Source organism: Sinocyclocheilus anshuiensis, unplaced genomic scaffold (assembly GCF_001515605.1).
Source record: "Sinocyclocheilus anshuiensis isolate Anshui unplaced genomic scaffold, SAMN03320099.WGS_v1.1 scaffold1495, whole genome shotgun sequence".
NCBI lineage: Eukaryota > Metazoa > Chordata > Actinopteri > Cypriniformes > Cyprinidae > Sinocyclocheilus > Sinocyclocheilus anshuiensis.
In genome coordinates this window covers 51,247-66,761 of record NW_015558671.1, presented here as the reverse complement: position 1 = coordinate 66,761, position 15,515 = coordinate 51,247, and the positions used below count along the sequence as shown (strand labels likewise).

The 15,515-nt window shown below is 37.2% G+C and overlaps 2 protein-coding genes across 6 annotated transcripts in view; both read right to left on the bottom strand.

Moving 5' to 3' along the window:
- The window catches only part of nsmfb (NMDA receptor synaptonuclear signaling and neuronal migration factor b), a 32,934-nt gene extending 29,666 nt beyond the window's left edge, over positions 1-3,268 (bottom strand). For 4 of the 5 annotated variants that reach the window (XM_016477501.1, XM_016477503.1, XM_016477504.1 and 1 more), the window contains exon 1: positions 2,541-2,907. In XM_016477501.1, the coding sequence (XP_016332987.1) occupies positions 2,541-2,611 (71 nt within the window). In that variant the 5' untranslated portion in view covers positions 2,612-2,907. Of the gene's footprint in view, positions 1-2,540; positions 2,908-3,260 lie in introns of those variants that run through there. The other variant, XM_016477502.1, reaches the window with a different exon arrangement.
- Positions 3,269-4,282: 1,014 nt separating this feature from the next.
- On the bottom strand, positions 4,283-5,180 carry LOC107681211 (C-X-C chemokine receptor type 2). Its single transcript, XM_074186979.1, is given in 2 exon segments — positions 4,283-4,693; positions 4,695-5,180. Coding segments are annotated over 2 exon segments (897 nt in total).
- Between the last annotated feature and the right edge of the window lie 10,335 nt (positions 5,181-15,515).

Sequence of the window (15,515 nt, the reverse complement as noted above, 5' to 3'; positions counted from 1 at the left end):
CGTGTGTGTGTGTGTGTGTATTGTTCCGTCCTCCACACTGTGACAACTCACAAAAGACTATTTTTATCCAAGCAGCGCGGAGAGCCGCGTCAGAAACGTGCCGCGGCTGGCTGATAAACACAACGTCATAGCATTTCCACACTGGCGATGACATGACTGCGGCACCAAATAATTTATGCCCCCACGTATCATGTACGTCGTCACGCGTTTACGTCATCAAAATGCGATCGGTTCGTGAGATCGGCCAAGTTAGTGAGTACCGATCGAGTCATAAAATGTGATTATCGGCCGATACCGATCTCTGGCCGATCGTTCGGAGCATCCCTATAAAGCACATTATTCCAGATGGTATAACTAACCAGCAAGATGTGGGGGAAGTTTGCCAAACTTGGTGCTGTTTCGGCCGTGGGGTAACCTCAACATCTGTGTAGAGCCTTCCAAAAAATCTCAATGTTAGAGTGACTAAGGTTTCTTTTAATAAGATCCCTAATCATATCAGTCCTACCATCACAGTTTGTGCTGTACGTTTCATTGGTTAGTCAACCTGTCAATGTCATGCAGGCTTTCTACAGAGGTGGACCAACTATATTAGACCCGACAGAAAGTCTTAAGTCAGGAATTAAACATCTCACAAATGCACACGTCATTCAAAAATAAATGTAAAAATGAGATTCGGTAACAAAAAATTGTAATCACAAAACACTAAATTATAAGATGATGCTATAAAACCTTGACTAAAATTATCGAAGAAAAGAAAAATATATGATAAACTTTGTAATAGTTATTTTATTTATTGGCTTTCTAATGCAATAACTCCGTAAAACATTAGCAAAAAGACAGAAAAACAGCATGTGTCCCAGTCTGACCCTAAGCATCGTCACACACATATAAACATACAAGTTTTTGTATAATCTGGGTCTCCCTCCAGTACAACTGCTGGTGGTCTAAAGATTTAATTAGACATTTACATGTCAGCCTGTGAGACAACTGGGAAGCTTGTAGATATATAGCCTCTCACTGCGTAGCTCTAATTGGCATCGGGCTGTCATTTTAGCGTGGTTCCCACTTTCTGTCAGTGTCTTTGGACACAGGAGAAATTTTAACCTTTACACTCTAAAACTGGAAATAAAGAACACCTCACAAGTAATGCTGTTGTCAAATAGCCATATCGGGCTCCCACAAGGCCTATGTAGTGCAGTTCAGTCCATATCCAAATAGTCTATAGGCATCTTACACAACAGTAGCCCATCTGAGAAAGTCAACTAGGTTGAAGCAGCAGTAGAGACAGGGAGGAAACGCACTGGAAATGATCACGCTTCCCTCTTGTCCAGAGTATATTTCTCTGTTCAAAGCATAAAGCACATACTGAAGTGCTGCTCGGCTAAGTCTGAAGCTGTCAAGCAGCACCCAGCTAAACAGATGAATTATAGAGAGAGGATGAATACAGCATGTGATCACACTGTCACTGTAATGCAGAGGGAGTCTCAAGGGCTGGTCAGAAGTTTGGTGACAGCTGATTCAGGAAAAACGCAGTGATGTCATGATGTGAATTTAGAAGGTTGTTAATGGTCATTTACAGCGTGTGGACAAATGAACGAGTGACTAACTGATTGACTGCCTTTCAAAGGCTCACAATCCTGTTGGTTGGGTCCAATCACTTCACAAAACTCCAGATGACGTATATAAACAAATATACTAGACAAGTAAAAAGAACAAACAGTGTCAGTAAAGTAGGCCTAATCTAGTGACTTCATGCCGACTGAGAAATTTGCCAGCTGTGACTGAGAGTGACATAGTGTCATGGAAAATCAGCCTTATGAATATTTGCATTGTTTGATGAGCTAACAAAAACCAAAATGACAATGAAAATAAAACTGTACTGAATTTTAAGTATATTAATTTGGAAGTATACTTAATAAAAACATACAAAATAATAATAATCCAAAAATATTTTTTTGTTTAAGCCTAATCACCAGGATACTGTAAACTGATGAATTCGGAAAATAGCATATGATGATAATAATAATAATAATAACAACAATAATAATTTTTATCGTCATCATCAACACCACCAGTATATCATCGTTATAACAAGGACAACAATAAAACAAAAGCAAAAACAACAACAAACGTATAATAAATATGTTCACTGCTGTTAGCTCAACAGTAACCAAACTAAATGTTTGATTCTTTCTGAGCAAACTAGTCAAAATAGTGTTGTCACGACAAAACACCATAACTAGCCTAATTTAATGTTCCTTAAAAAGCCCTTAGGAGTAGGATAATTTAAGTAAAATTGTATTTTTTTGATACAAAGTTACTAGCAAGCTAGTTATGTAGCCTATACAAAGTGTCGTCAACAGCCCCATTACAGCCTAGCCCTCAGGAACTGTCACTGATATTACTGACAGATATTTATCTTAGTTTTACAGTCGTCAACAGCAAGGAAACTATGATATGAAGTGTGATGAGATGTGATAGTTCCGTGCATCAGCACATGAGCCTCCATGAGACGTGCTGCAGCGGCTGCAGAGACTCACCTAACTTTTGCGGCAACAGAAGAAATCGCATCATTCCTTAAATTCTTCTTCTTGGACACGGCAGTTCCCATGCTGCAGTGAAACCAGTGTGTAAAAGCAGCTCATTCCACTCTTCACATCTGCAATGGGGGAAAGACATGCACAATGCAAACAAATCATCCGCAGAGTAGAGATACGATCTCCTCCTCTTTCTTCTCACTGATTCAAACTGCTGCTCAGGGTCTGTGTCAGATGTTCCGTTTGCTCCTCGTGTTTAGGAACGCGACGTCCAGCTGAATTTCACTACGTGAAGTTTAAGGTCTTTAGTGATCGGAGTTTGAGTTAGTACGGCAATGTGAAGAAAGGTGCGCTGCTAATACGCCAGAATGTGCTCACGCGCAGCGCACTTGCTCTCTCTCTCTCTCCTCAGTTTCTCATAGTGATCTAGATAAAACGACAGTGGACATTAAGGAAACTAGTACCATATAAGGGAGAAGTGGCTCAGCTTGTCATTTGGCGTCAGCTTAAAAGTGGACAAAAGAAACGAACTACGGGTACAGTGTGTTTATTTATGAAAGTCAGTTTCTGTATAGGCACATGGTATATCTTACAATTTTGTACACTCACACACACACACAAAACATACACTGGACATTTGCACCAGCGGCCTATATTGCCCAAGAAAAAGATGCAGTTCATTAAACACAATTGACCCCAATAGCCATTGTGGGATTTTTTAACAGAATTTAAGCAATTTGTAAAACAGCAAAAAGTAAAAAAAAGAAAAAAAGTACGAATCCATTTTTCCGACCAGCAGATAGGCTATTGTAAATAATAAAACGTGTAAAATTAGCAAAACATTTAAATCACACAACTTTCCTCACTAAATGACTATTTACCCCAACCTAGCAATTGTAAAAAACAGTCATGACAGACAGTTAAAATTTACACTGAAAAAGGTGCTGGTGTTGGGTTTACTTTGAAACTAAAAATTGCTAGCAAATTTCACAAAAGAAACTGACAAAGAAACAGCAAATAACACATTAAACTTAATGTGAATATTTAAACACAAAGTCTGAAACAGTACTTTCTTGTAAAAACTACTCGGATAATCCTTTTTTTACAACTTTGACAAATATGTTTACAGACACAAACCAAACTGTTGTGTAACCACTTTCATTTAGACTTCAATTCAAACAACAAAATTACAACAAAAGAATAAGTCTTTGTTGGCATCCTTTTTCTTTGTGTAGAGGTTGAAGTTCCTTTACTGTGTGTTCAGAAAGGTCATCTCTCTTTAAAAGCTGCAGTCAGAAGACCAAGTGTGGTTTACCTGCCTCAGCATGACCACATTCCTTACCATTTTTGAAAAAGAAGATGAAGGCCTACTGAAAATGTTCATGCTACAACCTTTACATAAGACAAAGAAAGCATGATGAAAAGTTTTATATGCACTTCCCTTTACACTCAAATAAAGGTGCTTGATATTGAAAATTGGTGTCAATCGTCATTTCCCTATAGTGGCAAATGAACCGGAAGTCTTGCCCATAGGCTTACTTCCGCGTTGAAGAAAAAGGTGGATAAAAAGGTGGAGATGGTTCTTTAAAGAACCTTTGACTGAATGGTTCTTTGTGGAACCAAAAATGGTTCTTCTATGGCACCGCTGTGAAGAAACCTTTTAAGCATCTTTATTTTTAAGAGTGTAGGCACATTTCAAAAGCAAATAATTAATATCAGACTCAGAAAAGCTTTTGCTTTACAGTTTACTCAGTTTCATTCTGATGTTGTTGTGGCTCGTCTGAATGCTGTTTTCGTCTGCATTGCAGCGTTCGAGCTGAAAAAGCATAAAGAAAGGGGTTCACACAACTGTTGATGAAGAAAAGAGCCCCGGTTACATTGTTGCTGACATCTGATTCCCATGACACTGCCATTAAGACCAAGTTGTTGATCATACAGGGGGTGCTGAATATGAAGAAGGCCACTACGATTCTGACAGCCAGTTTTGTCAGCCTGTGGCTTTTGAAGAAAGCTGACTGACTTATCCGTTGATGAAGTCTAAGGTAGAAGAACAACAGGCTGAAGAGAGGCACAACAAACATCACTAGAGTCTCTACAAGTAAGACAGCTAATTGTTCTTGTTTATTTGTATAATCCTGATAACAGTGTAAAAAGCCTGTCCTTCTTCTTCTTCACATTTCGTAAATAAAGAGCATAAGAACCCAGAGCTCCACTTGATGTCCATATCCCAAAAATCAGCCCCTTTTGGCCCCTCTGTCCAAGCTTTGCCCATCGCTGTGGATACAGCACCTGCAGGTACCTTTGCACACTCAACAAGGCGACAGAAAGCACACTACTGTAGAGGCTCCAGTAGACTACATAGGAAAATAACTTACACAGACCATGGCCAAAAACCCAGCCGTTCAGGAGGGCATAGATCCACACAGGCAGAGAAATCAGACTCAATAGATCCGAGACAGCCAGACTCAGCATCAGTTTTGGGGTGAAACTGCCCTCCTTTAAATGTTGGGTGAGCATGACCAGCACCGCTATATTACCTGGTACACCCAGAGCACAGCACAATCCCAGAACAGTGCTGGATACAAGCTCCTCCACTGAGGTATGGGCAAACAGAGAGCTGTTAGAAATGTTCTGGTACTCCATGGTCATCTGCCAGTTGCTGATGTGAATATGAAGATTGAAATTTGCTCAGTAATAGTGAGGAAGTAGTTTCAGGAAGTGAACTTTAATCACAATTGTCGTCATGTGGAAAGATTTGCAAAAGTTAAAAATAAAAAAAAACAGTGCAGTTAAAAGTAAATGATTTGCATACTTTTTTTTTTTTTTAATTCAATCTGGCAATATAAGGCTGTGTTTGTTTTCATTTAAATAGCATTTCCTTCTAAAAATGTTAATGTATTAAAGTAATGTGTGTTTATAAGCTGTTAGCATGCTTGTTGTGGTTGAAGCTGTAACCTGACTGACCTTACACACAGAGCACATTTCCCATGGTAAGCAGCCACAGTAGCATATATATGCACCCCCACATTCTGGAAATATAATTTCAACCAGAAAAGCCAAGAAACTAAAGATGCACAATATATCAGGTCAATATCGACCATCATTAGTTACGAGTTATCAGATTAATTTTGCCATCACATAACAGTTCATTTTAACAGATGTGATTCTGTGATTGTGTAAAAGTATATAAACAAAATAACATGCTTGTATATTTTGTTTCATTAGCATTATGTCTACAGTATTATAATTATGCAGTAGTTCCCCTTATGTAGTGCTTGTGCATTTCCCCCTTTTATGCTATGTATTACTGTTTGTGTGTTTTGTATTTAGATTTTCAGACGAGTCGGCTTATCAGAGTGATAATATCCATAAATGAATCTGAATAAACTGTCTACAAAAGCAAAGGTAATGTCAATAACTCCTAATTTTAACGTCCTGTGTCTTCATGTTTTTACAAAACAATGACCTTCAACCTAATGTCAGCCTTATTCTTAAACGGCACACATCAATCCAAGGCCGTGGAAAAAAATGGTAAGAAATTAAATTTTGAACCTGTGGATGGGTTCTGTTCTGAGGTCAGGACAATGCTAAGATACAGTATATTCATGCAGAATTGCTTCCCCTGTTTCCTGCATTGTGCACAAGTGTAGTCTATACATTATGCTAATACATCCATCCAGAAGGCTGATGCAGTGATCTGATAGCTCCCTCTAGCACACACACAGAGAGCTGGAATCACTGGGAATGCAAAACAGGAACGTTCATCACCTTCTCTATAGGAGTACTGACTTATTTATTGCCTCAGATGATTTCATACATAAATGTGCCAGAGGAAATTTCTAAGGCAGCGACTAACCACTTCACCTTCACTGATGCATGACTGGCATGACTGCTGTAGAAATAATTGTAGGGTATGGAGGAATATCATGTATGATATAGGCCTAAGTATGTTTTTAACTAGATTGCACAATATGCATAAGGAATACAGTTTATAAAAACGTTCCATAAAAAAAGAAAAGTAAATAATAGCTTGAAATAACTGATAGTGAACCATTTTTCCCCTTTTTTTGTTTACTATTCTTCTTTAAAGAAAGAAACTATTTGAAATGAAACAGCAGAATATGTGGTACTTTGTGAGTCTCTTCATTTTATTGCTTTTTTTTTGGTGATCAAGTGTTTAATAATATTAATGATAATGCTATGATAATAATATAAATGATAATTTAGCAGTATAATTTGAGTTAAAAGGAACACATTTGAGGGTTTTGGTACATAAAATGTTGTGTGTGTGTGTGTGTGTGTGTGTGTGTGTGTGTGTGTGATTTACCACCCACATTATTTATTATTTATCATTTTATTTAATTTTTTTCTATTCATGTCTTCATGTGCTTCCTGTTTGGATGCTACCCAATTATTTGTCATTAAAATATGAATTTCAAAAACCTTCTATTTTTTGCCATTTTTAGACTTAATAAAAATACAGTACATACAGTATTTAAATTTAGATCGGTGACGCTGATGCAAACACTCCACTTTGATGTGACTTGCAGCCCATACTGGTCTTGCTAAACAGCCTCCAGCGAGGCAAGCAGGCATGTTATGATTACTCCTGCGGTTTGTTGGGACGAAGTAATGAGATTCTGTTTTGGAATTGAGACTATTTCAAATTCAGGCCATTGTTTCAGCAAATATTACATATTCCATGCAGCACACACACACAGAATGACAGAGAAAACGCTGTAAACAAGCTCAAATAAATTGGTGCCTGAAAGAGATGAGGTGTGGTGCGTTTTTCTGCAATAATGCAAAATTAATTTTCAGCATGTCAGAGATGTCTTTGGTTTACTGTTTGCTGAACTGATAGAATCCAAAGATAACTTAGTTAAAATGAGAGACCTAAATCAGATTACGCCGCATACGTGTCTAATTCCATCAACAGAATGGAGTGTGACTTTTACCATGACCTTTAAGAGCAGAGCATATACACTGCAGGAGACCTTCAGATGCAATATATCTTGGCATGTCAACTTAAAGGCTTTCTTATTGAGCAAACACGATTGATATGCATGTCAATAACCATTTGAAGGGTGATCTGTTTGTTTGTATTAACCTAATGAATACGTCCATGTGAATGGCTGGTGAGAAGCGCAAGGGGGGGGCAAGCGGAGGAGCAATGGAACACATATAAAGACACGTGAGGAAAAGAGGACAGACAAGAAGTAGACAGATGGACATGGAAAGAGGTGAAGGGAGGAAAAGAGAGACTGATGAGACAATCTGTATTGTTAAAAGCGCTATATAAATAAAGGTGACTTGACTTGACTTGACAGCTGGAGGATAAATGAAGAGAGAATGAGGGAAATAACGAGTAGCCCATTAATTGGATTTGTGATACGCACAATTAAATCAGCCTTCTGTCCTGTTGTGGAGATACTGACCGATCAATGTCAGCATACATGTACAGTATTTGGACACCCCTTACTGAATGTTGCTCATGACCTTTAGGTCCTTTTTTTTTACTAAAGGCTTATGCTTTAATGCTTAAAATTAGTTTTACTTTATTTTTTATCAAAGAGTGAAAGAAGAAAATCCATGCAGGAAACTCATTTAATACATTTTTGGACATTTATGCTAAATTGTCACTGTTATTTTACTGTTGGTGTGGAAAAGCAAACAAACATGGTTCAACTCAGTTTATTACCATAAACCGTTACAATAGCCAATTGAGGAAATATTAGACTCATTCTTTTTCTGTTCTTCAGTCAAACAGCCATATCAAGTAGAGTGCTTGAGGAATCGGCATCATCAAAGTCTTAGTATCCAACCGAATTTTGCAAATCAAATCATCTAGAATATTTTTTTCAATCATAAGTAAACAAGAAGCTCATTTTATCTCCCCCAAGATCTTGGTAAAAATATCCTCACTCTAATTTTCACACTCTTTCAGTCGTGACATGACACACTTGATCCCATCAGTTTCCTCTGAGTCATCAAACTGAAATCCCATGGTAGCTGAGTGAGCTAAATATCTCCAGGAGACTGGCAGCATAACAGGTGATGGAGGAAAAAAGCCATATGAATGAGATTACAGCTAGCTGGCAGGGTCTCAGACCTTGTGGCCTTCTTGGCTGGTTCAACTGGCCTGTGGATCAGGTGGCTATAACAAGGAGGCAGAAATAAAACTGAGATATCCTGTGCTCTCAACACGTTTTTGTTTAGAATTTTGCTGAAGGAGATCTACAATACCCAAGCTATCCGTTTGCCTTCCCATTTAATGTGACAGCAATACAATTTTAATTATAAATATTATTATATTATAAATCACTTTTATGCTTTTTTAAAGCACTTCAAAAATAATCTTGTTAAAACATCTAATGTCATATAATTAAATATTTGCAGAGAATGTCACTTGGAATAGAGTTGCTGACATATTTGGTCACACTTTATTTTAAGGTCCAATTCTCGCTATTAACAAACCATCAACTACAAATTGTGCCTCAAAAAACTTCTGATTTGCTGCTTATTAATAGTAAGGCAGTTGTTAAGCTTATGGATGTAGAATATGGTCATGCAGAATATGTGCTTTATAAGTACTAATAAACAGCCAATATGTTAATAACTGGCATGCTAATAAGCAACTACTTAATAGTGAGAATTGGTCCCTATACTAAAGTGTTACCACATATTTTTGTAGGCAAACCCAGAAGTTAGCATCACCCTGATGGTTCCCGCCACAAAAACCCAATAGGTTTACTTATGAAGAGTTCAGTTGCAAAAGCCGTGTCATTTTAAATTTCTTCTCAAATGAGCATTTTTATAAGGCTCCTATGTGTAGGTTCAGTAATGTCACTTTAATGGCAATGAATAGGTTCTTTTCATTGCAATTAAAGTAAACTAACTGAACATAAACATAGGAGCCTGAGAAAAAAATTTCAAACGTCACTTAGAGGCTTTTGCATCTGAACTCTTCATATTATTGTAAAAAATAACCTCCGTGACCAACAAATGTTTATGATTCTTACACATTTTGTTCAGCATGATAATCTTCACGAATGAACACAACTAAATGACTTTTTAAAAGCCTAAATACAAGCACAAAGCTATATGCTATAAACAAACTACAATATGGTTGCATTGCTTCCATGTCACCATGCACCATTAAGCTTCCAACAACTCTTTGATCTACTGACAGTCTCCATTCATTCATTTAGCTTTTGAATTCCTTGAAAAAAAGTCAAACCAGTTTACATTAGGGTGAGTAAATGATGACAGGATTCTCAGTTTTGGGTTCCTATTGCTTTAGAGGACAAGCAGGCCATCTGCATGTGGTGAAAACTGAGAGAAGACCACGTAGATTCTCGAACTTCGTGAACTTCGCACCCCACACATATTCATCACAGTTCACACACAGACCTGTTGTTATAAGATCACGCTTCTCAGAGATGCTGATGAGAAACAACCAGGACACTGAGAGGTGTTTTAACACCTCCCACATATCTCAGGGTCGTCACCCTCGCAGAAGTGGGCTGTGTCTTAACTTGTGAGGTGGTCCTAGTCACATCTCAGTCATGTGATTTTTTTTTTTTGAATTCCCAACTTGAGAAACGCATGTTTGTGACGCAGCAGCTGTAGGCAGTTTTAAATACATCCTCATTGTCTGTGGTTTTTATTCGTTGGAGGATCCTGAATAGAGTCTTTAAAGCGTATCTGTCGTCATGTTCAAAATAGTAATAGCAAGCTGAGCTCTTTGAAAGGTATCGCTGGCGAATCCAATTTTGTGTTCTAGTTCTTTTCAAATGGTCGCCCTCAGGTCATACCTCCAGCTTTGACTCAGCCACTGAGAGGAAGCTGCTGTTTTATCATTTTTAACAGCACTATTAGCTCAGGTCTAGGCATCACAGGAAGACTTTAAAACGTGTGGATTTTCTGGGCTGCTTTTAGCGGTTTAGGTAATTGGTGACGCACATCAGGAGATTCATCCCCGTCTGCCCACCTTCGCACCAAAACATCAGTGCGTATAAATAGCAAGCGTGTCTAGGCGCTATTATTACCTGCGACCTCTTCCCAGAGCTGGAAATGTGGATTGATCCAGCTGTCTCCCCCTGAGAAGCAATGGGAGAGCTGCAAGAGGTTCAGGCCACTCTTTTTAACTGCATACTTCTCAGGTTAGATAGGACATAAAATATCAGTTTCAACTGAATAGATATAATTTGTCAAAGAAATCATAGATTAGATTTCTGCATTATTTTTCATATATTTGCATGAAAAAGAAATGTTTAGCATTTAGAATGGAAAAATGCACAACTTAATATCATTATATGGACTCAAATTACACACTTTAAAAAAAAAATGTTTTTAAAAGAAGTCTCATGCTTAGCAGGACATTTATTTGTTAAACCAGTTTCTATAAAACAGTAAAAACAGAAATATTGTAAAACAATTTAAAATAACATTCTATTTTAATGTATTTTAAAATGTGATTTAGTCCTGTGATAACAAAGCTGAATTTTCAGCAGCGATTACTACAGTCTTTAGTGTCACATGATTCTTCTAATATCATTCTAATATGCTGATTTGGTGCTTAAGAAACATTTATTATCAATATTGAAATCGGTTGTGCTATATTTTTTTCAGGGTTCTTTGATGAATAGACAGTTTAAAAGAACAGCATTTATTTGAAATAGAAATCTTTTGTGACTTTACAGCCACTTTTGATCAGTTTAAGATTTTAGAGGACACAGACATAGAAATGACCAAAATTAAGAAAACTTTCAAACAGCATTCATTCAAAAATGTAAATGGCAGAACAACTATTATAAAGGATTATTTATCTTTACAGTATATATAATCCAATACATTTTGATGTTCTGAATCTTTCTTAACAACCAAAGTCATGATGCCCTACAGTATCATATCTGAAAAATATTACTCAGTATTTAAATTATTGAGCCATGATACACTATGATTCACTCTCTGCTTCCTTCCAGGCCTCACCCACAATAACCTTGGTTGGTTTATGTACACAACTCCACATTCGTTTTTTACACAAAACCACATTTCATACCAAAATCAAATATAGCTGCTGTGTTACTGTGTCTCCTGCAATTTCAAAGTCATATATTCTCTAGAAGTTCTGTGATGAATTCACCAAATGTAATGTTTAGAGTTAAATGTCTAATTATTCAATTGATCTTTTTCGTTTTCATTCCAGGCATTTATTTGCAAAACAGAATCTTATCTTTGTCAAATGGCAATTGTTTTGAATCACAGTTTCCACAAAAATATTAAGCAGCATAACTTTTATTTAACATTGATAATAATAAGAAATGTTTCTTGAGCACCAAATCAACGTATTATATGGTTTCTGAAGGATCATGTGAAGAGACTAAAACAAACTATTAAAAACCCTGAATGGTATGAGCTAAATATGCGTGACAACAAATAAAACAGTCAAAGTATTAAGTATAAATAACTCAAGCATAAGTCATAGCATAACGCAAAAACACTAAGTGCAAATTAGCCTTGAAGGTCTAATTTAGCCTTTAAAAATATTAACTTTCGGTTTCGATGGCCTATAAGGATTAATCAAAGCTTCTTAGTAAAAATAACTTTATAATCCTGCCTTCAATTACTTCCTGCAAATGTAATGTAGCAACATGTCATTGCTCTGTTTAGCTAGATTCTGATATGATGATTTATGTAACTCAGTCACAACCAATAAGGTCAGGACTGTTTGGCTTGGTTTCACAGCTCAGTTGGAGGACCAGCTCCAGTTCCTTGGAGGAAAAGGGGGAGGATAGGGAAAGATCCATAAGGAAAACTCAATTTAGCTGCTCATTTTCACTTTTATCCGCCCTCTGTGCCACCTGTACATCAGAAGGGGGCCCAGTGGTGGGTAAACGCGTCAGGCCCAGCTGTCATTTACCCAAGCCTGTCTGCTGTGATCAGTCCATGGGCCACTTTAATTACTTGTCACCTCCTCCTCTGTCCCTGTGCTGCCTTTTCCTCCAACCAGTCTGGTGAGATGGGTCACACAGCAGGTGCTGGTAATTACTCATCCAGAATCCTTCAGTGTGTACAACAGCATGAAAAAACCCCACAACTTTGGCCCTTTTTCCATCTAGTGCACGGCCTGTCAGGACCCAGATGACCTGCTTGTTCAACATGGCTGAAATATCATTGACATTATAAAGCTAGAAGCTTTTATTAGCTTTATGTAAATTCTGACACACAAGCAGCCGTAATTATGAGGCATTTACATTCATATTTGAATAAATAGCGCTTCCATAGATGGCCTGAGATTCTCTACTAGAAGCTTTAAAACCGGGAAGGCCAATAAGTGATACATCATTTTGGGGGGACTAACTGAATTTACAGTAGAATTCATTTTGGCAAAAAAAAAGAAAGTAAGTAAGTTTGGGGTCTGTATTTATATGACGATGCAGAACGTTTGATCAGATTGGATAATGAAACTAATTAACCTAAAACAGTTTGCCACCCACAATGTAAATGAAGTTGCTCCTGATGTAAATTAAAAATAACAAAACATCTCTATGTGGTCTCTATTATTAAAAAAGGTCACGTACCTTAGTGATGGTTATCGATGTCCTGCAGTCATTCCTACAGTATAACTTATTAGCTCTGAATATGATCCAAACATTCCTCAGTGCTGCGATAAAGATGTTAGGAAAGTGGACCCTCAGGAAGCCGCAATGTGTTCTAGGTGTTTGGAAAACATTTTTTTATTTAATGTAATAACTGTTCATTATATTGTTCCTTATTATGATGACAACGATGATGATTATTAATAGGCCTAGCCTATTATTATACAGAGTAATATCATTATTCCAATAACTGGTCAAAGATCATGAGATTCAATTATTTACTATTTTATTCAATTATTAACTATAAAGACAACAATAAAGATATAATTCTAAAAGACTTTCTCAATATTAAAGAATAGCAGTCCACACCACAGCTCTAAAGATAAAAGCACAGAGAAACGATATCACTGTAATGAGATGTAATGTTAGAATGATTTTTTTCAAGCTGATGAACGATAAAAATATTAACACCCAATCAGAATCAATTCTGCTTTAACGAGCACGAGAATTTAAAGTGGCAGACGCGCATGCACTTAGAATTGACAGACGATGCGCAGACATTTGTAAATTTTATGGGTCTAGCCAAAGACTAGGCTATAGAACTACAAAGACGGTTCACTTAAAGGGTTAGTTCACCCAAAAATGAAAATTCTGTCATTAATTACTCACCCTCATGGCGATTCAAACCCGTAAGACCTTCGTTCATCTTCGGAACACAAATTAATATATTTTTGATGGAATCTGAGAGCTGTCTGACCCTGCATAGACAACAACGCAACTGAAATGTTCCCAAGTCCAGAAACATAGCAAGGAGATCGGTAAAATAATCCACGTGGCATCAGTGGTTCACCCGCAATTATACGAAGCTACGAGAATACTTTTTGTGCGCAAAAGAAAAAAAAAACAGGACTTTATTCAACAATTCGTCTCCTCCGCATCACCTGTAAACAGCGTATGCTGTTCTGTGTCAGCTGTGTCACGCCAGATCTGTTTCCTACGTTGTTGTGATTTGATCTGAATGGAAACAGCGTATGCGGCGTGACGCAGCTGACACAGTAAATGTAAAATAAGTTTCATCTTACCATATCCAAAAATTCGCTCACTCTGCTGTTATTTAATAGATTAAATGCACTAGAATTTTATTGAATAGTACGTGGAGAAACGTTTTTAATCAAAATATTCATATTAATCAAAGATTTATTTGCTTTTAATGCACCTTATTTTGAAATGTACAGAATTACGTACTTTCATATGTCCTTTAGTTATGATTATTTCATTTATTCACTATACTATTTATTACTAATGTCTCATTTCAGTTTTAGTTTGACTCTAGTTTTTTATTTATTCCAGTTTATATGAAAAGGTTCATGTAGCGTGGATTAAAATTCATATACAGAGTAAATCATTTTCACGGAAGGTGTTAAAAATAAGCTTGAAAAGTTGTGGGAAGCATGGTGGTGGTGACGTTGAAGGCGAGTGACCGTGGAGGTGTAGTTTGTTTATAGCCTAAGTTTAGCTTTTAAGTTCTGGCGCTTTTATTTTGGCTTCAAAATTCATAAAAGTTATATTATTTTGTGAAGATTATCTTGATGGACAAAACGTGTAAGTTTCATGAACTATGGTTGAACACAGAGCTTATTTTTTGCGATAATCCAAAAGTCTATGGAAAAATCCCATTGGCTTTTTGTGGAGGGAACCTGTGCGATGCTAACAGCCGATCCACCGACAAAGTGACGTCATAGTTCCCCCATTCTATATGGCAGAATAGCCCCACCTTCTAAATGAAAGAGCCATAAGCTGATTGGTAAAGTCATTGTGTAGCCGCCGTTTGAAGCTCCGGTTCCCATGCGCATCGGCTGGTTTAGCCTGAAAAATAAGCTTTTTAAACGCTATTTGAGCACAAGAAACAACATTCATGAGGCAGTTCATTTCAGATTTTATTGCTGATTTGAAATATGTAATTTAATGGCAAGTTCAGGGAGCAGTTTTTGAGATTTCAGGATTCCCCCATTCATTTAGATAGGACTTGGTCTTGGATGAGCTGCCTAGAGGCATTGCAAATATGGCCACCGATTGACAACAGACTTTACTTGAAAGGGACTTTGGTCTAGCTTCCCATCTCATCCGCGTCCAGCTATTTTTTACCTGTGCAAAAGAACTCGTTTTGCTGATTGATATTGAAAATTGGCGTGTCTTACCATATTAATTTAATGTATTATCTTAATTATAAACACACTGGTATGTAGTGCTTCTCACCCATAGGCTTACTTCCGCGTTGAAGGTGGATAATCGTTCTTGATGTGAACGGGCCTTAACAGTACACTAATGGTGGCTGGAAAAAAAGTAGAGTGTAAACTTTAATAATTTAGGAAGA